Source organism: Hermetia illucens, chromosome 4, assembly GCF_905115235.1.
Source record: "Hermetia illucens chromosome 4, iHerIll2.2.curated.20191125, whole genome shotgun sequence".
Lineage (NCBI taxonomy): Eukaryota > Metazoa > Arthropoda > Insecta > Diptera > Stratiomyidae > Hermetia > Hermetia illucens.
Window position 1 is genome coordinate 11,559,291 of NC_051852.1, and position 24,923 is coordinate 11,584,213.

General features: G+C 45.2%; 1 protein-coding gene across 1 annotated transcript in view; it reads right to left on the reverse strand.

The window, feature by feature from the left end:
* LOC119655406 (somatomedin-B and thrombospondin type-1 domain-containing protein) overlaps positions 1–24,923 on the reverse strand; it is a 245,694-nt gene that overhangs the window by 66,236 nt on the left and 154,535 nt on the right. The window contains exon 3 of the mRNA XM_038061289.1: positions 19,175–19,295. Within this exon, the coding sequence (XP_037917217.1) occupies positions 19,175–19,295 (121 nt within the window). The remainder of the gene's footprint in view (positions 1–19,174; positions 19,296–24,923) is intronic.

The following is a 24,923-nucleotide window of genomic DNA, read 5'->3' on the forward strand; positions in this document are numbered from 1 at the left end:
TAGTATCGTTCTTTACCAGACCCTTCTCTCTAGTCCAAAGTTCCGACTAGGTAGCCGAGCTACGCAGAAGAATAAGAGATGGAGGATGTCGTGATCGTCAAGCACGAAGAAAGGGTTCAATTAATATCGGTGGTCACGTCATTACTTCGAAGCTCTGGTTATCCAATACCTAGGATTGATGACTAATGTGGGATTCAGTTTCCTAAAAATAAAGCCACAGATATTTCGTTGTAGCATTGGTTCGTTGGTAAGCACACTAGCATATTCCAGGCGGAAATCTACGCAATAGACAGATGTGTCTTCTTTAATCTCCAAAGGAAGACTAGGGGCAGAACTTTGCTATTCTGACTGACAGCAAAGCGGCGATCAAGCCACTTAGGATCAACCAGGTGAACTCTAAACTGGTATGGGAATGCTTTGAGAGGCTCGCCCAATAAAGTATGGATACTCTGGATTCCAGGCCATGTTGGATTGGAAGGCAATGAGGCAGCGAACAAACTAGCCAAAAAGGGAGCAGGGACGCCCTTACCCGGGCCAGAATCCTCCTGTGGATCGGAAACGGGTCCATGGTTATATCATTAAAAAATGAAGAGGAACGGCTGAGGAAACAATACTGAACGAGTCTACCAGGAATGGAACAATCCAGGGAGCTTACTATAGGATAAGCGCACAAAGGACTGTTTAAACCTCACCAAGAAGAACCTCGGAATCATAATGAGAATTCACACTATTCTCTGTCGGCTGAAATATCACCAAGCGAAGCTAGGGATATCTACGAGCACTGCCTGCAGGTTCTGTGCGGAGTGTTTATACACGTTCAGGGACAGTGTCTGGCACATGTGAAAAATAGGTCCAGGCATCTGGGAGAACACTTAATACCAGATGCAAAGTTGAAAGATTTCGAAGTAGGCTTGCTTGAGACACTATAGTTAACAGATTCACTATTGCCAGTAAAAAGGACACAACAGTTCATTAAGAACGAAGTGTGACTTCCCCTTGACCGTTTGCCATAATGGGAATACAAGCCTGCAGTCATGGACAGTTCGGTTCAAATTAATATACTCTCCCTCTTGCTTTGGATGTGGTAGTACACTTCAAACATTTAGATAACATCATGTTACAGTCCCTGCAATTTGGCTGGAAATGCCGAGGTCAGAGACCACTTACGAATCCGCAATGGAGATTGCTATCATTAGTGAACCGTACAGAAAACTTGACGGTGATGCATGGGTCACAGATTCCACTGGTGGAGTGGCGATATAGGCGCGTGGTTGTCAAGCCATAGAATATAGCATGGATCAGGCCGCTAATCTGTATTCGTATAAAGTTGCTACCCCCAAACGAGCCTCGCACTGTCTGAGTTAGAAGACCTCTCAGACGATCTTCTTCGCGACGCAAAGGGACAGGTTTAGTTGATGACTTTAATGCGTGGGTCATCAAGGGGGTTGCAAAGAGACTAACACAAAGAGCGATCCTTATTGGAAGCATTCGTCCAGTTCGATATAGTTCTGGCCAACGAAGCTGATGTAAATACTGATCGGAAAGAGGGGATCTGGTTCAATTGTAGACCGACTTTGGCCAGCCCTGTGGTGGAATGTGATATATCGTGGCAAGTTAGCGAGGACTTCACGGACAGCAGCTTATCAATTTTGAATTAGGGACGAAGTCACAATTCCAAAGAACACCAGGATGGTCTGCAAAAGCGATGGATGGGTAAATATTCATGGACGTGTCGTTAGACCTGACTAGCAAAACACATTACCCCCCCCCCCCCCCCCCCCCCCCCGGATAGAGCCCTCTATGTGACACAAAGCATCTTACAAGCGTGCGACCCATCATTGCCTAGGACATGCTCATTCCCCACTAGAAGATCCAATTATTGGGGGATAGTGAATTTGCCTGTTTTCGATTGATTTGTCAAAGAGCCAGAAGAACGGCTCAAAGGGCAATAGGTAGGATCGATCAAGGGCAAAAGGGGCATGCCTATAGGGCAGCCCGCAAGAACCTCCAGCGAAGTAAGAGAGAATGTTTTATGAAGCTCTGTTTGGAAGCGGACATAAATAAAATTATGAAATGACGATTCAGAGGCCATTCATCTCTGCAGATTGCGTGCTCTATTCCCTTATTGAAAATAATCTAGGGGTTATTTTTCCAGCAAGAAGGGGGTATTGACACCTTCCAGCGACCCTTAAATATGACGCCGATTCCGTCAGCCACCAGGGACGAGCTGATGGAGATCTGCAGTGGAATAGGCGACAGCAGAACCAAGAGTCTGGACGGCATACCGAATAAGGCCCTCAAACTCGCTGTTAAATGTAGACCCGATATGTTCGCGCAGCTGTTCGGAACGTGCATGTACATACCATGGAAGTGGCAACAGCTGGTGCTGCTGCCTAAGGCTGCAAACCGCTAGGGGAACCATCCTCCTATAGACCCATATGTCTTCCAGACACTATGGGCAAAATGTTGGAGCGGGAGAGTCAAGGGGGCGTTTCAGAGAGGCAGTATGTGTCCCGTAAAGCCAGATCAACCATTGATGCCATCAAAGTGGTTACTGGCTTGGCCGAAAATGCAATTCACGGAACGGGTTATACCAAAAAATATTGTTTGGTGGTGACCCTGGATGTGAGGAATGCATTCAACTCGGCCAATTGGAACCTTATAGGAAAGTTTCTGGCGACGATTGGTGTTCCCACCTACCTCGCGACTATTATCGATAGCTACGTGCAAGAGCGAACATTCTGGTATAATATGGATTATGGACCCAAGGCGCACATTGTCTCTGCGGTTGTCCCACAGGGCTCTGCACTGCGCCCATTACTGTGGAACATCATGTATAATGATGTCCTTAATCTTCCGGTTTCCAAGGAGGCCACGATGGTAGGTTACGCCGAAGATATAGCACTGGTTGTGGTCGCAAAGCGCCTCGAGGTTGCTAAGTTGTAATCAATCGAAGCAATCAGTGCTGTTAAGGCTTGGTTAGAGAGTGCTGGACTTGCACTCGCGGAGGAAAAAGAGAAGCGGTCCCCATCATCAAGCGCCGCAAGAGAAATTACCTCTGCATTAGAATTGGGAATCGTATTATCACTTTCAAGCCAACCATCAAATACTTGGGGGTGATGATAGACGAAAACCTCAGTTTTAAGCGGCACGTAAAGCATACTTACGAAAAAGCATCCACTACGAGTATGACTCTGGCAAGGATGATGCCGAACGTACCATAGGAGGACCGCGACATATTTGCAGGCTACTCATGGCCAAGGTGGTGAGTTCTATCATGTTGTATGCAGTCCCAGTTTGGGGAAAAGCGCTGCATGTTTTAGGCAATGGACATAAACTGAGTACGGTTTACAGAAGAACAGCCTTAAGGGTGTGTTCCCTCTTCACGACCGTCTCAGATGAGTCTGCATTCGTCACTTTGGGAATGATTCCGATTGACGTCCTGGCTACCGAAATGATGAATATTTATAACATCAGGTCCATCTCTCCCTTATCGCAGGTAACAAAAACTGAAAGGGAGAGATCCATAAGCAGATGGCAACAGCGATGGGACCAGTTGAAAAAGGGTCATGGGACCTACAGGTTGACCCTTTCTGTCGAAGAGTGGCTGCAGAGAAAGTATGGGGAGATCAATTACAATTTCACCCAGTTTCTCACCGACCATGGAGGATACCGTCAATACCAGTACAGGTTTAAATTGGACACCTCATTTAATTGTCCAAACTGCGAGGACTCAGCGTACGTATTCTTCCAATGTCCTGGGTTCGCGGAAGAAATTAGGAACCTAGAGGAAACTCTAGGTGAAGTGCTATCACCGGAAATGCCAGGATGACTGGGATGCGATCAATTCCATGATCGCAGTAATCCAAGATAAACTGCGAAAAGCAGAAGAAGAGAGGAAGGCGCGGCTACGCACTGCGTGGGCAGATGGAAGGAGACCTAGCTAAAGTAAGGTAACTCCACCCGGTGATGTAATAATTAAAGTTGATTCCACGGTGTAGGGGGGAGTCGGGTGTGGTTTTAGTGGGTAAAAATCCCACACTCTGGTGTGCCCAGGCGAGAGTCTTTTGAAGATGTCCACCTCCTTAAAAAAAGACAGACAGACAGACAGACAGACCAGATAGACGGACACAAAACCTGAAAAAGGTAGAAAAGGATGCTCTAAGGAGCTGAAATCCTTGCGGGGCTATCGAGTGTTATATCTGATATTGGATCAAATTTGGTTGGAATTAGTAACGAAATCATCTTTCCCACATTCTCTTCTCGCAAATCATCTCTCTGTTGAGCAAGGATCATCTGTTATGGCTAATGAATTCGCCTTTTTTCCATTTTTCTCGCATCCCTAATGAATTCACCATTATACGCACATAATTCCACTAGACTTTCGCTATAGGAATGGCAACGATAATCATTTTGATAGCTTAGCAAAACAAAAGGGGTTCCAAGGATTTCTGCGAAGAGGAAACCTTCCCTGATTATGGTGGTTTGGACTGAACTTGCTGAAGTTTGCATTAACATATACATACAAGGGAGGATGATGCTAGTCTCGGATCCACTGTTTACTTGGAAATCCCCATTGTCTCATACGCCAGTGACCCAGATTTACTTCAGTGAAAGAGTAACGATATCAAACACGCGACCCATATACACCAGCAGATTCCAGGAGATAGAGGTGGAGGCATATCCTTTCTGGGGAGAACGCGCTTATCAATAACATACCCGTCGGTGATATTTGTTAATAAATTGATGTTCTGCGAAAGATATACACATGTATCTATCTGGACGTATGTATCAGAAGACGTCAGTGTAGCGTTAACGTTGTCTTGTTGCCTTGCTGCAAGGATTCAGTCTGTTATTCTCAATTGTGTTATCGGCTTCTTGTTATATTGTTCTGGCATTTACACAGATTCTTATTATATTGATACAAATGTGGTGTATCGAGTATTGTATTACCGTTTTTGCGTCTTCCGTCAACCTCCATTATCCCACTCCCTAGTTATTTGCTCCTTCCTGTTTCCTGTTTCGTTCGTCCTGGAATTGTTGGTGTCCTTATTCAGATACTTTCACAAACTTCCCCATATGTGTATGTTAATATCTTCACAGACAATGACACGTGAATTGATATCGTGAAATCTTTGCTAAGTTTAGATACGACTTTTCCAGGATATTTTATTGTTGCTGAATGGATTTTCTCGTTATGTAATGCGGAAAGGAGGAGTTGGGAAAATGGGAGTGCTAGGCTAACTGCCATTTGTTCTATTGTTTTAAATGTGAATTTAATTAGGATCGAAATAAAGGGGAGGAAAACGACAGATTTTGGTGTATCCTTGGCTAATTGTAAGTAATTGGTTAATATGTTGTTCGCAGGAAATAACTGGATGTTGGTCTCATTTGGGGAGCGTGTCTAGGAGCAGTAAAAGGGGTCGAAGTAGCAAGTCCTGAATCACGTACTGAGGTTCAGATTTCATTGAATTCAAGTGGGTAAGGCGAGTTCATTGAAGTCGTGCCAATTATTCCACTGTCTCCTTCAACTTAAGCCTATATTTTGGCTATATAGCGCTCTTAAATCTAAATCGTCCTTAGCTGTAGATTCATGAATCTTCTCCATATCCTCAAGCAATATTCCAAATTGTTTAACACAATTTATGTGCTCAGTGAGTTAGCTATCTGCAACGTAGGCATCCATTGAGCTTTCGTCCTTTGAAGCTCGGAGCTAAGGCAAGAAACCAAGGTCTGAACAGTGACGTGATTGAAGTCATCCCATAAAAAATTGAACGAGCAACCGCTTGAGTGTAGTAAAATGTCTATAAAGCCTTTTACACTAGAACGGCACTTACAACCCATGACTGTATAGTATAGCATTATAATTTCATATCATGTCATAAAATCTCTTCATCACACATATGGCAGCATCCAGAGCAGTTCCTCTGTCGACTCTGGCCAGGACAAAGACGATAACTAGAAGCCTCCCATGTTCGTATCATATATATCGCATGAATTGTGAAAAAGGATGCATTACAAAAAAATTCCAAACTGTTGTCATGCTATTTGCTGTTGTTGTTGTTGTTGTTGCGAAACCGTTTCCCAAAAAAGTATCTTTTTGTAATCCTGAAAGATTTAAAACGATACCGAGAATAATGCCACACTGTCTGCGTAACAATTTAGTCTGTCGTGATTTTTTTTTTCCTGGTGGTGGGGACACATCCCCAGGATTGAGCTCGTTCAAAATCTTATTTTTCTCTTTTCCCGGTTATAAACTTTATCCCTTTTATTATATTTGATCTACGGTACCGTGCATACGTGGGGTATCAGATACGAATGATATAGTAGAGAAAAAAGTGAGTGATATCTGCATGCTTGTGATGTGTTATTAATAATTTTTTCGGGAAGGGCGTGTTATTGTTATGTGTTGAATGGCTGGGGGAGATTGCGTAAGGGAGGGGGTAGTCAGTCTCAATTGTGGGGATATACGAACCACGCGTTAAACTTGACAAATAACCATGGTAGTGACGATTGAGGTTAACTAGATGAGTTGGAAAAAGAGATGATTGCCTCATATTACTCTTAACTAAATAATAACCACATTTATCCTCTCTCATTTTCCGACTCAGTGGAAAGCTTGCATTTAGTGCCTACGACCAAGTTAGCCAGGAAGAAAAGTACTGTAACTCTCAACTTGGGAGAAACTGGAAATCCGACTACGGCTGGCCCGTCCGTGGTATTAAAGCTCAAATCTACCCGCTAACGGAAGAGGAAGTCTCGGCAGAAGGGGACTTCGGCCACTAAGGAGGGGGGATTACAGACTCAATTGTGTCCGTCAGAATCTTCTCCTTCACCCTAACCGGGACGAGTGGAAGAAAGGGAGGCTGGTGCCGTGGACGCTACAGGTTTAACGCTGGTATGTGGAAATGGATCCAAGCGGCATGACACCGTGAACCTGGAAAGACCCCAAGCCGGCGGTAGAAGAGGACACTGCGAAGGAAGATGAAGCACCTTGGAAATGAGGACATGGACATTGTTGAAACCACTAGGGGCGGTAATGTCCAGAGAAATCGGACGCAAGGAAGTGGAATTTCTGGCGAAAGGTGGAGATAAACTGATAACCCCGGTGCAATCCTCATGCGGTGTGCTCAATCTGAATGAAGCTGGTCCCTCCCATATGAATACGGACACGAAGGCGGGAAGGAAGAGGACGTATGTGAGTTTCCTCCAAGGATGGCAAAATATCAGAGGGACAATTTACCATTCTGCGGGAATGCCTGTGGAAAAAATTCTGGACCCTGGAATGAAGCCAAGATTTGACAATCAAGGTTTTCGCGATGGGCTTCTCCATTCGGAGGGTACTGACGAGGCTGCCTTAAAGTGGTTCCAGCAGGCAATCGTGGCTTTGAGTTCCGGTGGTCGGCCCAAGTTCTCTATGGTGAACACTGAGCTACTTAGGACAGAACATGTTGGATGTTGATTACCGGGCCCTCGAAGAAAGACGACATCATCTGCATGCTTGCTGAACAGAACCCGGGCGTGAAATTCGGACACAGGAGGGTAAAGTTCATGACTACCCGGAAGGAAAAATTTACAAACGTGGAGGGTTTCAACTTGGTATTCGAACTGGACCAAAAGAGTCTGAATGTGCTCAGGGGAAGTCACCATATGGTGATCCACTTTCTCCTCGATAGACTGAAATTCAGTCATATCAGAAAACTTTAGACCATCATCTCCATTTTGAGAACGAAGAACAATGATTGTCTTCGACTCACACAATATAGAGAAAATTGCAGCATCTTCGGTGCGCTGTCCTACAATGGAGGTGCGCACGGAGGATAGTGCATACAGTGGCGGAACCCCCATATGGGGGTTCGCACTGGTGAAGGGACTACAGAGTGAATCCTACCTGCTAGTAACTTCTCCTACACCTTTTACGGAACAGGCGGAAGAAAGGGAAGCCAGAGGACGTGAACGAAACTGACTTGATACCAGTTTGAGCGTTCGAATCTATGCAAACCGAACACTGCAAACCAGTCGAAGTGCTAAGTGGAAAACAGACGAATGCTTTGCAGGATGAGATTTTTCATGGATGAGAACATAGGAACTGCAGTACCTACAAGTGCGGCTTTTCTCAGAGAAATCAAACACGAGGGGATCGAGTCGCTAGCGGTTTGGTGTGGGTGAAACCCCGTCACACGCGGAATGGGCCATACGTTTTCTAAAATACATTACACTAAGTTTTAAGTCGAAAAACATAAAGATTGGTCAAATCAACCTGCAGCATGCCAAAGTCTCTCCTATCAATTGGCAGCGAGGCTGACAAAGCTGCAGCACAGTCCCTACATTTGGGTGCAAGAGCCATGGGCCAGTAAAGGGGGCCAGCATCTTCTACAATGAAAGATCCATTAGACCGAGAACTTGTGTCCTGACATCAAGACGGTTAGAGACAACCATGTTGAGACAGTTCTGTTCCCAGAACTTAGTTACGGTCATCTTACAATATCAGATAAATAGCGAGAGAAGAAAACATCATAGTTGCCTCCGTTTATTTACCCTATGATTCTTTGTATCCTCTACTGACGCAAGGGGATCTGGTACAGTATGCAGAATTAAGTGGTCTCGAAGTCTTAATAGATTGCGGTGCGAAAGCTTAGCATATTTGTTGGGGCAGTAGCAAATGCAATCCAGAGGGAGAGAAGCTATTTGATTTCATCACTTCGGCTAGTCTTATGACTGCAAACGTAGGGTGCGCCCCTATCTGAGACCGAGAAGAAGCGAAATAATTGACTTAACAATCTGTACCTCAAAAGCGTTAACGTTGATTACACACTGGCGGTGCTAGACGAGGTCCCACTGTCAGATCAACGATACCCAGAATTCAATATGACTATTACGAGCGAACAGTCTGCAGTACAAAGACGGAACCCTAAAAAAACGGATTGGACAACTTCAATCAACTTCTTGGCAATAAAGTACAGTTCTCTAGGCAAGTAAGGACACCTTTGGCGCTGGAAGATGGATTGGAAATTCTGAACTGCACACCTTTAGAGTGCTATGAAGAGGCTTGTCTTATGTCCCGAGGTCAAGGCAGTAAAAAAGTTCCTTTGTGGAGCCGGAAACTGCAAAAACTCAGGAAATGGATCTGGCGACTTCTGAACCGTGATTGCAAAAGAACTCACAGCGTGAATATAACAGGCTCGTTAGGTGTACGAAACGAGACTCCTTTAAAACGTACTGTGAGGAACTGGAAAGCGAAAGAGAGACTTCAAGGTTGCGCAGAGTCCTTAAAAGGAATGAGTCGGCCAAGTTGGACTCTCTTAGAAAACCCGACTTTGCTTCGGAAGTCCCAGAGGAATGCGTGGCGGGATATACGGAAGCCTTTCACACTGACGGCTCAAAAACAGAACAGAGTTCTATCTTTCGAATAAAGTGAGAAGTGGGCTTTTTCTTTGGGACAATATGCAATGGTTTTTCAAGCCGAAGTTTATCCGATCCTATGGGCGGCAAACTGGATGACTGACCAGCTGTTGAAGGGCAAACACATCGCAATCTGCAGTGATAGCCAGGTTGCATTGAGGGCGTTGAGTAGTCATTTGATCACTTCGTAAATCGTTCAGGAATGCAGAAACCGTTTGAGCTCTATCTCTAGATTCAATGTGGTAGAACTACTCTGGGTACCTGGTTACTCTGGCGTAGAGGGAAATGAAATCTCGGATGCTTTAGCGAAAGAGGCGTCAATCTCCCCCATGCTGAGACCGGAATCGGTAATTGGAGTATCACTAGCATTCGCTAAGTCAGTCTTCAAAAACTGGGAACAAGCTTCCCACAATGACAGGTGGAAGAGTCCAAATGCTGCCAGTACCGGACATGCGTACGGCAAAGTTTATCCTATCGAAAAGCAGGAGGACTTGCAGAAGTGTTGTGGGCATTCTGACAGGCCATAATTCACTAGCTGGGCATATGTTCAGAATAGGAATTATTCAAAATGATACGTGTTCCTCCTGTAATGGGGAAGCGGAATCCACGGAACATTTCCTATGTGAATGCCCCGCCTATGGACGCGTCAGGCATCAGATCTTTGGTGCCGATGTTCCGCAGTTGCGACGGATGGCGTCACTTCCATTAACAGAAATTCTGCGATACGTTAACGAATCTGGAATATTCCGTTAGATGGGGGTGGCGAGTACAATGGGCCAACACGGCCTAAGTGCTCAGAAGCTTAGTTTCTCCCCTACCACACACACAGAATTTTTTTTATTGCAGGATGCGTTCTAGAACACTTGGCCGAAACATGGCCGATTTTTTAAGGCTCCATTGAGAGTTTCAACTCCTGGTATTTTTGCAGTTTTCATCATTGGATAAATAGTTGAATTACTTAGGAGACGACCTTAACGTGAATTTGTATTTCCTAAATTTTTAAATTTTGTCGAGCACGCTTGATAGCTGAGGAATAAGGCGAACAAGTAGCTTGCAGAAAAGTCCAAAATATAGGTACAGACTGCTGCTTTAAAAATGAAACTGGGCTAAACGGGTTCGGACAGACAAGGCAATGTTACTGGATGGCAAGGATTCTTGTTTCGACTCACACCTCCCAGTTGATAGACCCGGATAACCAGTAATCAACCTGGTGGTGAACTAACGTGAACGGCGACAACGACAATGACTTGGCATGACATTGACTTATGATTTGAAGAACGATTTGAAAGAGGCTGTACATGAGCTGACAGCTGTGGCACTTTGTTACCTTAGTACGCGAGAGTAACCTCTCGTGAAAGCACCTTTCAGGTTGGTGTTAGAGCTGCCTCCGTCCCGATAATAACCTTGGCAGGCCTGCAAGTACGTTCAAAGCTATGACAACATTAAGTTGGCAGTGGAGGCTCAGTTGAGATGGACTTCTGACTAGCGGCTGATACCGGCTCTGAACACAAGCTCTCATAAGGATTTTTGTCAACCCACGCTGACCTCTCTACTCGCATAGACAATCACGGGGATTATTTAAGACGGCCTCACTTTTCAGTGGGGATAGCGGCTTGAAGCTTCGACTTAAATTAAAATGGCTACAACAAACACGACGACACAGCTGACAATAGATGAAATTTTTAAAAGGAGCAGCAATACACCATGCTCGATGCTTTTCTAAAACTCCTTGCAAGAAGCGCTAAGTTACAATGGTCACCTACTAAAAAAGTAGAAATGTCCCAAAAGTGAAGGCGACCCTAAGTCAAATATGGAGTGATACAGTAGGGGCTAAGTGTCCTGGCGATGAAAAAAGAGAGACGCCATCCAATTCGAGTTCGAAAAATGGCCACGAGAAAAAATGGCAAACTTCGGGCTGCGTGACACCCCTTTGTCGGTGACAAACTCTCCGATCGGTCCGAAATGTAAGTCATCTCTCCGGAGAGGATAGACCTCATCCGAAAGACAATAGCAGAGGCAGAAAGGCTACTCAAGAAGTGCGGAGTGGTCCTACGGAAAATGAAGGCTGCTGCAATCGTCCAGCGAAGTATCTCGATGGATATCAAAAACGGCATAATGGAGATGGAAGAACTGCTGGACCTTATTGGACACCAGCGAAACAATTGAATGACAGCCGAAGAGGAGCTGAGGAAAAAGCACATCGCTAGTGCAGCCTCCAGTTGCGCAAAACCATGTGTCCTCAGGTCGTCAGAGAGGAAACAAAGAAAAAATATAGCAAAGGCTTGCAAGAGGCAGGAGAGAAGCAATTTGTGTTACAAGTATGACGAACCCGGGCACAAAGCGAAAGCTTGTGATTCCACAAAGTGCTGCAACCTTTGTAAGAAACGTGGTCTACAAAGAGATGTGTCTCACGTTGCCAGGTCTTCAAAAAAGAGTTACAGAAAGCGAGAAGTCAAGCATCATGATCCATGTCCTCTAAGCAAATATGCATAGGAGTGCAACTGTTCACGACCTGATTGGGCACATGGAGAGGAGAAAGGAGAGTTGATTTGTTGCTTTCCAGCGAACAGTACCGGGATAGGAGCTTACCATCGTGGTATGGCGGTATATTTGGCACTACTGCCATCTGGGTGGGTGACACGATTAACTTGTGAGTGCGAAGGGTCGAAGGGACCGCTTCGTTTGGGTCTGATGTACGGAAGTGGCATTTTTGAGTGTATTCCTCAACCCGAACAAATCTGCTTGTATAGATAACGGAAGAGGCTCGCCGTCTTGGATGACGAGATTAGAAATACGGAAGAAAGAATTTTGGTCGGAGGAGACTTTAACCCAGATCACTCGAATGGGGCATGCCACAACTAGATTTCTGAGGCTGAGATACCGGCAGCACTCACATTCAGACAACCCTACGAAGGAACTGCTTCAGACTTCCGTGGATTGCTCAGCACGCAAGGGGCCAAGACTTGGTGACGCTTAGAACTGCATAGTATCAGAGTGGGAAAAAGGAACTCCGCCAGAAAATCAACAGGCAGAAGGTGCGATGCTGGCAGGGAATAATCAACCATGGGGCCTCGTGTATAAGCTGGTTTCCAAAAAACTTGATGCCCATCAGTCGTCCTATTCTATGGAAGGAGCAAACATGGAAGAAACCGTGCAAATCCTTTTCCATGTCCATCCCATCCGAACTAACGCTGTCGATGAAGGAGTTGGAACTGAGGAATATGCACTCTCATTCCAAAAGAACTAGAGGAGGCCGTGCTGTCCATGAAGGAAAGGAAAAAAGACAAGCCTTGCTTCTTTGCGCATTCAACACATGCTTGATAGCGGCTGATTTTCCCTCCCGCTGGAAAGTTATGAAATTTGTGCTGATAAGCAAGGACAGTACGACTTATAGGCACCGTTAGGGTATAGTCCGCTCAGCATGTTGGGCAAGGTGGGGAAGCTGCTTGAGGAAATCATCAAGCCACGACTGACTGACAAAATATGTGCTGAGGGAAACTACTCATCAACACAATGTGGTTTTAGAGCGGGGCGATCCAGAATTGATGCCATTGAGGAGGTGGTCTAAGCGGTAAAACTGACTGAGACATATATTCGTCACTGTTGGTGAGTGGTACTCCTTGTGATTCTTGACGTAAGAAACGCCTCTGATTCTGCCAGGCTTTGAGACATGCTTGATGCACTGGAAAATCGTTTCCATACTCCTGGCTCCCTATTGCGGTTGTTGAGGAACTAGTTAAAGGACAGTGCCCTACTCAACGAGACTCGGACCGAAAGAACAGCGCAGAATGAAGGTCACATCGGGGGCGGCTCAGCGATCTATCTTTGGTCCAGATCTTTGGACCGCTTTATATGATAGCCTTCTACGACTCGAGACACCTGATGAATCGCATTTTGTCGAATATGCGGACGATGTCGCGCGGTTGAACAGGCTTAGCGCACATTGGGAATGGTGGTGGAGCGAGCAAGCAGATGGATGACTGAGCATGGATTCTGCTTAGCTCTGGAGAATATTGAAGTCATTGTGCTGACCAAGGAAGGGGGATTCCACAGTCCTCCCTAGTCAGGTAGGTGAAATTATGGTTTTGTTGTTGCCGGCGACTACGTCGGAGGTCCTTGCTGATGAAGTAGCCTAAATAACGGCGAAATCTATGAGCGATAGCATGACCGTCAGGTTGTGGATAAAATCGGGCTCAATAGGTTACGGTGGTTGGGTCAGTTAATCTGTATGGATGAGAATGATCCAGACCGAAAAGTCTATAGGAGCAATATCTATGGTTGGAAGAGACCGTGGCGCAAAATTGGGATGTCTGGAGTTCCTTATTAAGGTAGGCCTATACAGTTGTTTAGATATGTAGCGGGTCTATCAAAGTCGCTGTTTCGTTGTACATCGAGGAAGCGCTTTGTCACTACTCCTTTTTCTTCTCGTTGTGGACCCTGTCACATGGGACATCTGACGTCCAGCGCCCTATACTCTGCATCAGCGTAACTTGGATGAAATGGCGTTCCACAATTGATGTTCTTTGTGATCGACGAATCAACGAAAGTCTCAAAATTTACCGCAGTGTGGTTCGGTAAATGCATTGACTGGCAGTTCGCGACAATAAAGACCAAGGCTACGTATTGAATTAGTGAGGCAACATACCACGATCACATCCGAAATGAGGATATCCGCTGTCGATATAGGGTAGTACCGGTCGTGGAAAAATCGTGAGAAAAGTTTCTTTGATGGCACGGTCATACCATTCATGCTGATGAGTATCAATTTGCCAAAATTGGTCTGAACATGGAACTCAATGGGAAACGACCGGAACAACGATGGCTTCTTACGATGGATGGTTATTTGAGAGCGTCGTGACTCCTTACAGATCAAGCCTTTTGACCAAGCAACATAGCACAGATCAAGATGACCGGACCGTATGTGACATTGGCTGAAGAAGAGGATGAAGGAGAAAAATATCTGCGTTTTTGTGTGTTTGGTGAAAAGGATATGGGTTCCTTTGGGAAACGAGATTTCTTCACTAAGTAGACCTGGTACGGGCATATTTTCAAATTTAGTTTTAAGATTTGACGCTCTTGCCGTTCTTTATGGTTATGGTTGCTGGCCGACTGTGATGGGTAATGAAAGGCGCTTCGCGGTAATACAGAGGAAGTTGTTGTAGAGTTGTAGAATAATTTTCAAATATACAATTTTTATGGAATCTGTCTCATTATCTAATTGTCTAACCTGGTATGTCAAATGAGCATTGACATTTACCATTTTTTCCGAGAAGGAAGGAAGCTAGGGGTTGAGCGTGAAGGAAGTGACGATGCACTTCTTGCTTAAACATCTGTATGTTGTAGTCAGACGGGAAGACAGAAGATGGTAGTCTGTTCCACATTCGTATAGTTCGAGATAAAAAGGATTCGTAATACTCGTATTTCACGGTGCAATTAGCATCGACTGTTTGAATATGGGGATACAATGCTTCGGATGTTAATACCCAGAATGTTGACTGAGGGTGAGTTGGGAATATTCTTACCATCAACAGGAGTAGATTGTGAGGGGGGGGGGGCATAGTTTATTCGAAATGAGGCAGCACTGGGTCTTAGGAGCATTGAACTGAAAACGATTTGCTCTGTCCTAAGCAATAATAGAAGATATGACTTCATTCAATGACTCAAATATGCGTTCCCGGTTGACAGGCAATGTATCATACTTCGATGAGAGTCAGCCAGCGAATGAAACGAATACGCGAAGTCAAGGGTGCTCTCATCAACACAGCTCTGGATTGCATTGAAAGTGCTACTTACGTGGTCGTTAATGAAGAGGGTGGGTGACAGAACAGTACCCTTGAGGTACCCCGGCATTTTGGGTATGAAGTTCTGATTCAACATCGTCCAATATAACTCCAATGGAAGGACCATTGAGGAAACTTTCAATCCGTTTGACGAGCTTGACATTAAGACCAAATGTGTGAAGTTAGGCCAGGAGGACAGGGTGCCATATTCTGTCAGAAGCCTTCGAAATTTCAAAGGCAACAACTTTGGCCTCGACGTGATTATGAAGAGAATGATTCCATGATCCATGATACAGAATTTCTGCGACTATGCCAAACTGTCAATCAACCAGAATATCCGCGAAAAGTCAAGCACCATGATCCACATCCTGCAAGCAAATATTCATAGGAGTGCAAATGCTCACGACCTGTGTGAGTGGTGCAAGAAAGAAGAGTTGACTTGTTGTTTCTTAGCAAACAGTATCGATGCCGATATATCTCGCACTGCTGCCATTTTGCGAGTGTGGGCCCATGGTTGCTTGGGTTTGTTGCGTGGAAGTGATGTTTTTCAGCGTTTACCTGACACTGAACCAATGTATACAGGACGGGATTAGAAACACGGAAGGAAGAATTTTAGTCGGAGTATCCGAGTCGTATGGTCTCCCAAGTGTATTCCAAGTGGAAGAACTGGCGATACTGGCGGTCTGTCGATGGCTGGTGCATGATCCGAGCTCCAAGCGTAACATTCCCATAATCACCAGCAGCCAAGCGGCCACTAAGGCCGTACACCCAGCGACGACATCCCCCAGGTTGATGGGGCAGTGCAGAAATACGCTGGATAGTCTGGGCGGCACGCTTACGATCACCGTCCTCTGCGTTCCCGCTCATAGGACGTAGAGGAAAATGAGCGGGCTAACGGATTGGCCAGAAAGGGGCTCTGCTTTTGGCAGTCTTTCGGCGAGTGCAGTCGGCTTTTCGCTGGCGATTGTCAAGGGCAGAATTTACTCGTACTACTTAGCAGTCGCGGGCCTTAGATGGTAATGGCTTACCACCTGTGGTAAATCAAGGAGGATTTGCCTGGCTTATAATAAAAGCTTATCATGAGAACTCCTGTGCCAAACGTGTGCAAATACGTACAAGATTACGGTAGTCTGGGTGAGGCACAGGCCCATTAGGAAACCCTCAGTTACCTCCTTTGCGACTGCCCAGTTCTGGCTAGGGTCAGGCTGCGGACACTTGGTAAACCATTCTTTGGGGACCTCAGAGAAATTTCTAGCTGGAAGGTGGGAGAGATGCATTCCTTCGTCAAAGCTACGAGGAGGCTCTAAAGACCGGAGCCGGCTGAACTCTGCCTCCCAGCTCTCGTCACAGAAGTGACGTCTTAGGAGTTTTGTGGCAATAAAACAGAACACCACAGCGCTAATTGAACACTTGGGGGCGGCAACTGATACTTACCTGCCTACCCATGTCGCAGAGATCTGCTTAATTTTCTTTCTTCAGCGCTCGCGGTGCCGCCCTTTATGGCTCCTTTTACTGGCCGAATATAAAAGACAGTGAATGGCACTAGGTCAGGGAGACATTTTTAATGGTATGGTCGGGTAATTCGCGCTAATAAAAACTTTCTGGCCTGAACGTTGAAGTCAATGGGAAACGACCAAAACGTCGACCAAATCAACAATGCTAGAAGGTGATTGGAAAGATTGTCGACACCACGCGGCCCAAGCACATGGTTGAGAAAAATACCTCGTTCGGTCAAGATGATCCTGCTACGGAACAGGTCAGAAGCTAAAGAAGAAGAAGGCATGAGTGTCCAAAGTACGAAGAGCTTGAATTATCCTTCCAAATTGGCTGGTGGGTGGTACTTAGGTTCGGATGAAATGGACCATTTGCAATTTGTCTTTTTTTGAAAAGGTAATCTAGCCCTGCTCTAGTAAATGACAATAGTCAACCTGTTTTGCGAAACTCAGTTGATTATGAGTTTTCCCAAACATTGTGTTTGTAACACCTGGTGGGAAGTATGAGTAAAATAATGGACCGGGGATAAGCTATCTGACAGTTGTACCCTTGTCATCCCGTGTTGGTGAGAACTTGGCCTCATCCCCAAAGGTCCTTTCGATAAAGTTAATTGTTAACGAAAAGTTCATATCCTTCCTTAATATGTCATAGACCACGCTGCAAATTCTAGGGACGGAAATGATGACGCCCGTCTATTTTGGATCTTGAAATAGGCACTTCTCGCATAAACTTCAACTTCACATACAAATATTTCTCAAATATTTATCAGGATAAATTGTACATTCTATTTGAGGATAAGGCAATGAGAAAATACTAAAAATAACAGGAAAGTAGGATCTTCATTTGAGAAACAATGACAGTATCTGTGCCTAATTGGCTTGACACATCTGGTATCTGTGCTGGTAGGTTTTGATTGGAAGCTGAAAGGTGCTGGGAGTAGGACACATTACGAAATCCTGACGATTCAATTGCTGGCTATCTTACCGACTGAAATCCATCCAGGAAGAACGACTAATAGGCCGCCTTAGAAGTACATGGCCGCGGAATAGGAAAGCAAAAGTACAAACGAAGATGTCACAAATATGGAGAAAAAGTAGCGGAGACGGGAGGTAGATGCGCTATTCCCCCATGCCGCGGTTTGCGTGTGTTTTATTATGATGATGCCAAAGCTCGGGGGATTCCCCTTTGATACTATAAAGCTACAGCACAGCCTTGGCGAGAAAGAAAGAAGTTGGGGGAGGAATGAGCGTGAAGGAAGTGGCGATGCACTCCTTGCCTAAACATTTGTATGTTGTAGTGAGATGGGATGACAGAAGCTGGTAGTCTGTTCCACATTCGTATAGTTCGAGATAAGAAGGATTCGTGGTATTTCACGGTGCGGCTAGCACCGACCCTTAGATTATGGGGATGCAATGCAATGCCGAAGATGATAATACTCAGTATGCTGAGTGAGAATGAGCCGGGAATATTACACCATCGACAAGATTGATTGATTGATTGAGACAAAGAGGGGGAGGCGGAGAGCCCATAGTTTATTCGAAATGAGACAGCACTGGGTTTTAGAAGCATTGAACTGAACACCGTTTGCTTGTCCTAAGAAACAATAGACGATATGACCTCATTCAATGACTCAAGCATGCGCTCCTGGTTGACACGCAATGTACTCCCATTCAGCCCGAGTCAGCCAGTGAACCAAACGAGTACCCGAAGTCAAGGGTACTGTCATCAGCAAAGCTGTGGATTAGATTGAGGGTGCTACTTAAGTGGGCATTAATGAAGATGAGAAAGAGGGTGGGTGACAGAACAGTACCTTGAGGTACCCCGACATTTTGGGTATGAAGTTCAACACCGCCCAATATAACTCGAATGGAATGACCATTGAGGAAGCTTTCAATCAATTTGACAAGCTTATCATCAAGACCAAATGCGCGAAGTTTGCTAGGATGGCAAAGTGCCATACTCTGCCAAAAGCCTTCGAAATATCAAGGGCAACAACTTTGGCCTCGCCGTGATTATGAAGACAATGATTCCATTTTTCGGTCAGAAGTGTCATCAAGTCGAACGGGGCTTAGGAAGGAACTTATTGAGAATAGGAGGGATGATCTAGAATTCCTGCGACTATGCCAAACTATCAATCAACCAGAATATCCTCCATGAGCAAGCGCAGCCACAACGCTTTAGCGTCAAAGCGAAACAAATATCCTGTAATGGCAATCTGCATAAACATTTCTGATCCTTCAATTAAGAAAATGTGTCTGAAATGAATGGTGTTCTCGCCCCTGTTATGTAAAGTAATTCAGCATAAACAAAGTCCTGGTGGCAAGTCCTTTATTTTAAAAATTTATATCCCACCAGAGATTTAGACAGTTAACTTCACGCTCTATTCCGCCGAGCGGGGCTGTGAAGCTAGCTAGACTCCTAGGTGTCCTTGCAGACCTAGCAAACAGTGTCACAAATAATATATTTATGTACTTCCGAGGATAATACACAGTACTCACTCATGCTCCCGATTATGTTTGAATGAATCCCTGTAGCGTAATCGTAAATTACGTCGTATGTCGCTGCTGTCGTTGGCATGACGATTTTTTGATAGAGCTGCTGGCAAAAGTAAGGCCATTTCTATAAATAAACAGAAAGAAAGATAAAAATGGCAGTAAAAAAAATTTCTTTTATCAAAACATGAACAAAGCAGGATAAATAGGCTGCCAGGGAAATTTTTCACGCCCCTTATTCAGAAAATATGTGGATATGTTTGAAGTGTCCTAGATGTTGTGCGGAGTCGGAATAATGACGGTAATAGCTCACCGAGCCTTGAAAATTTTTGAAATCAGAGAGCCTGCATTGGAGCCATCCAGACCGGGAACCCTAAATATAATTTAAATTTCAAATTGTTTGAGCGTGCACACATACACATGTCGGTTAAGGGTTTAATATTGTGTAATATTTTCGTTGATAATCACTAAAAGCCAGCTAAATGGGTATCATTACGTTTGCGTCCGTTCCGCTTTTAGACGGGCGTGGGTATCAGCCAGGACGAAAAATGTGTGGTGGTGGATGTTTTATTCATTTAAAAATCCTTCTAGGAAGGCTCATATTATAGACATTGCCACCAAGAGTGAAATTAATAATTAAGCGGGTATTTATCCTTATAATAGAGTTCCGGAAGTTAATTACATTAAAGTCCTTTGTCAGCTGAAAATGGTTGAACTTTATTTTTAAATGGAACATGCATGGATTTTTGGGTCAAAGGGCATATGCTGGTTTCTAAGGGAAGCCTTCAAAGTGGACAATTTTCACTGGCAAACTTCGATTTCCAAATGTGGTAAACTTTTGGGAAACCCGCTTCTTTGAATGGTCTGCCAAACTTGAATTCCTAAGCCTGTACGCTGACTGATCAAGGGTTCGAAATTAATTCGGCTTAATTACTTGAAATTAGAATCCATTCACACAACACTCGTCTCCGAATGAGCAGGTCAGCAATGCGAGGATGTAGCGGTACTGGATACGTCTTCTCTGGGGGCTTCCCTGGAAATCTGGTTGACTTCTTGACCTCAATCAATGCTTTCAAGTACGTGGGTTCCAGTCGCTCCACTTCGATGGTATTCCCGAGTCCCAGGGGTATCCTCGGGAGAATGTCATGACTACTACCGTAGCACATTATCGTTGCTTTCAGCGAATTGAGTCAGCGCTTCGAAATCTCTTTGAAGGAGGGGTGTTATACCGCAGTCGGAGTCTTCTTGAATCCCATCAGCCTTGTGAATGGTTTCACCAGCGGTGCTTCGAAATGAGTCTGTTGGTGGCTGGTGATCGTTGCTCGTAATCCAAACCTGGATATGTATGCAGCGAAGCAACTATTACCGTCTCTGTCGATGTACTTTTGGTAGACTCTGGCATAATCAGGACATATGTGTACTATTCTAAGTTTGAGGGGCTACAGTGTCAATGTGAACAGGTTCGTTCCTTCTATCTGGCATTCTGATATGCTGATGTGGTACCTTGCTGTGCGTGGCAGTTTTAGCTAAATGGTATGACAAACAACGCCTCACCTAGCTGTTGATGTCCTTTGACATAGCTGGCCAGACATGTTTACTTTGAATTTGTTTTCACGTAGCCCGACCGTTGGAATGAGCTAGTTTCGCCAGCTGGTGAGAACCTAAAGTTGTACCTTGCTTGCAACTGGAAACTGCATTCTTAAGGTGGAACTTCGGTAACTGCAATTGGTTGGCCTGAAACACTTTCGTAAACTCCGCATTCTCGCGATGGACTACCGCTAACTAATCCAGTGTTATGGTACGTGACATATCGATGGCTACTACGAGCGACATTGCATCATTTTGGTCTCCGGTCACATAGGGCGGTTTAGCGAAAAACTACCCTATGATATTCTCGGTAAGGCTTCTTTTGCTTTCTGCCTTTGACAGCGGTTTGATCCGTTTTAACAATTCACCCCCTGCCTCATATGAGGTCTCTGAAGCATTTGATGGCACTGTAGATCGCCCGCCCCTGATGAACACACTTACTGCATCTAGTTTAGTCTTTGCTGAGATGCCTCGGAAAGTAAGGAAACGGCTCACACGGCTCTGCATTGAATTTTTCGAGCAAGCCATACATCGGTAACGTTACATTCAACTGCGGGTGATTTAGCGTTGTTGGATCTGTCAACGCAAGGCCACAACAAACGCCTGCCCCATTCCTGACCTCCATTTAATTCGAGTCCTGTCATTCTTTTTGGTTCCTTCCAAAAGATTGTATGAAAATCGCCTAAAATGGTTAATTCTAGTTGGTTTGCTCAAATTCTGTATTGCTGCTACTTTTCCTGGTAGGAGTTAGGACCCTTGTGCATCATTTTGGTATCCCAAGACTGCAACCACTACTCCTTCGAATACGCATTTCTGCACATTTATCTGCAAGCCAGAGTTCCGAAAGCTTGCCCTGTTCTTGTTCCCTAAGGGGTGTCAATGTAGCTCTGAAATGTCTGCGCTGCGGTCTTCAACCCGGAAGTTACTACGTCAAGTAGGTCGAAGGAGGTGACCACTGCTGTCTTTAGTACATCTTCGGCGGCCTGTGGTATCTGATGATAGGCTTGGGCTATATCAAGCGTCGTGAAAATTGTTCGTGAAATCCTATAGAAGCGTAATTGGATACTTGCCCGAAATGGTGACTTCGTTCACCTGACGATAGTGATCGCAAGGACGCCAGACTGCGACTTTCTTAGGAGCTAGATGCAGCGAACCAGTCCACTGACTATTTGAAAGGCGATCTGATGCCTTAGATGAACAAATTCTGCCTTCATTATGCGCAGTTTCCGTGGACTCAGTCTTTGCGGTGCGTCACCTACGGTCCAGTTGTGGTAATATGACATATTCCATTTTCTGCCGCTTCAGCCTGCCCAGATGGAACCATTTTCTTTGCATATTCTTGAAGGATTTTGTGAGTTACCGACTAGATAGACCGCGCAAATAGATCGGTGGAAGTCTCACCTAAAGCCGAGGTAGAGAACTAGGAGCCTGCTTCCCTAGGTGTTCATGAGAATCGCGTTGGCTTTAAACCCAATAGTGGCTGCGCATGGGAGGAGGAAGAGCTTCACGTTCCCACTTCTTGTCACTGGCCATTAGGTGGGTTTACTGAGAAAGGTCCTCTAATCGCGGGCGACCTACCTAGCTTTAATGCTGATGTCTGTTTTTTCGATGGTTCAGTGACTGGGTGTAGTCCATCCTATACTGCTTGTCATGCGCGCCGTACTGGACGCCTTCGGGTTGCTTCAAAACCACTTGCTGCATTACTGTGACTGCTGACAGCTATTGGATTTCCGCTATACGGTCAACAACTTCTGCCAATTTATCCAAATCCGCGTCCTTATCCACTACGATCATGAAGACGTATCACGAGTGCTTCGGTAACTGTTCCATGAATAGTGACTTCAGCACTGTTGAACTGATACTCCATCCATTGAGGGTGCGTAAGTCCTGCAAATAAGGTGACGGTTTCTTCCCTATATTGTGTCCTTGGAAAAGTCGCTTAAGCCGCGCTTCTTTCGAATTTTTGGCCTTGATCACTTGGTAGGAATTCAAAGTCGGTATGTCCTTGACGATGAGGACATTCAGAAGCGAAAACTCCAGATCCGCGTGTTGGATCACATAATCGAGCGGGTAAAACAGAACCAGTCGTCCACTTTGTAAAAGACCTAGCTTCATGATTCTGGCTGCTTGCATTTTCAATCACTCAATAGATTCGAGCTGTGGTCCAGAAGAGCACTGCCCCTGGAGCCCGTTCGATGATTGTTTAGTCAAAACATCGGCCAACTGTTGCCACAGAGGTCTGACATGTTTTCCCGTTTTGCGAAGGGACTGACCCAAATCCTCGGACCGGGCTCGCTACCTCTTGTTGCTCTACTTTTAGCCACTGATTCGATAACGCTTGCAGGTTTCACTATCGTTATTGGAGTTGAATAGTTGGAGAACTCTTGCGGAAGAGTATTGGAATAATTTGGAAACACGGGTTTCGGCACCAATTTTGAGGACTGAGCAGGGGTTTGAGGTTAATTCGGTTTCAATGCTCCAGAATGGCAGTAAATGTGCTGCTGGATCACGACTTGCACTTTCCTGAGGGTGATGTCATCTTATAGTCAAGAGGAGCAGGCGCTCTTTTATAAGGGAAACTATAACGCTCCCTCAATAAGTTGATTCGCGCCAAGATAAAGGGTATCACGGTACTGGAAGGCTTGCCTGAAAGCAGTACGGAGGAGTTGATTCGAAGGAACTCCTTAAAAATAAAGCTGTGACTAGGAAAACTTGGCTGCGGGAAGTTTTGGACTAATCAATTAGGTAAGGAGCTCCAAAAAGGTCCCAATCGCAACAGGTTCGATCCTCTTCAAGCCCACCCAATTACTGGCCTATGCTGACGATATCGACATTATGAGAAGAACGACCCAAGACGTACAAAGTGTCTTCATCCATATCGAGCAGGCGGCATGAGATCTTGGGCTGCACACCAATGAAGGCAAGTCAAAAGTGTTGGCCGCGTTGAAGAGAAGAATCCTCCGTAGAATTTTTGGTTCCCTACATGAGGACGGACGATAGCATACATAACGATGAAACATGATGAGCAATACTAGGGCCGTCAGGATGTGGATCAAATCCGGCTCAAAGTTTGCGAAGGGCGGATCACTTAATGCGTATGGATGAGGATGATCCCACCCGAAAAGTCTATAAGGGCAATATCTATGGTATAAAAACAAGACGAGCTAGTCGTTGCCTGATGGAGCGTTGGCATAGGCCAGGACGCCAGACAGCGCCAGACGGGGGGTCTGGAGTTCCTTATTGGGGCAGGTCTAGCCCGGATACCGGTTGTTGCGCCGTTGATGATGATAAATTACATACTGTGCGGTTAGATGGTCTGCAAATGCTTGTGCGGAAAACTTTGTATCCTCCACGAGCCATAGCAAAGTGTTTACTTCAGGGAGCCATAACGGAGAATGGAGAACTGCTGCCTATGGGCAGTTTCAAAGACATCCTGCCTCAAGAGACGTTTATCCAACCTTATGTGGATTTTTCTCCAACATGTGAAAGTTCCAGCGATTAATAGTGTATCGATTCCATGCTGTCTTCCCGCATTACAAATCATTGCGAATATGGCATAATTAAAAGCGACTTCGACGTCCACGAGTGCGGCTAAGGCGTATTCACTTTCGGACATCAATTCTTGCTGCGAGACCATGGAGTGAAAAGCATCTGCTTTAGCTTTGAGGTTGCATCAAGAGGGTTAGTCAGCAGGTGAATCAAACTTTTGGGCTCGGTTCTCGAGCTCTCTATTTTGTCAAATCCCAGTCCCACCATTTTGTTTTACCTTCTTCGGTGGCTTTGGTTGTACAGTTTTCTTGCTAGTTGTGATCATCTGGGTTATTTTCTCAGTTCCAGCAATGGATTTGATGCGGGATCGTTGCTCCGGCGCTCAGTTCTATTTTATACGTCTTCTGCGAATTCCGAAATGGAGTGGTTAGAGGTAGTATCCATTCGTATTCCGGAATCAATACGCTGTGATTCGAGAGCGTGATATCGTTGGGTACTCTCTACTTTCCGACAAGAGGCATTATAAGGGTATGCCACCGTGATGTCGATGACTTCAGGCCTAACCATGCTGAAGAAAGTGGATTCATTACCCCAATTGAAGATCTGCAGTTCGGTTCCTACCAAATTTTCTCATAGTCTCGATCCTCTCCCGTTGATGTTGGTATTTCCTCAACTTATA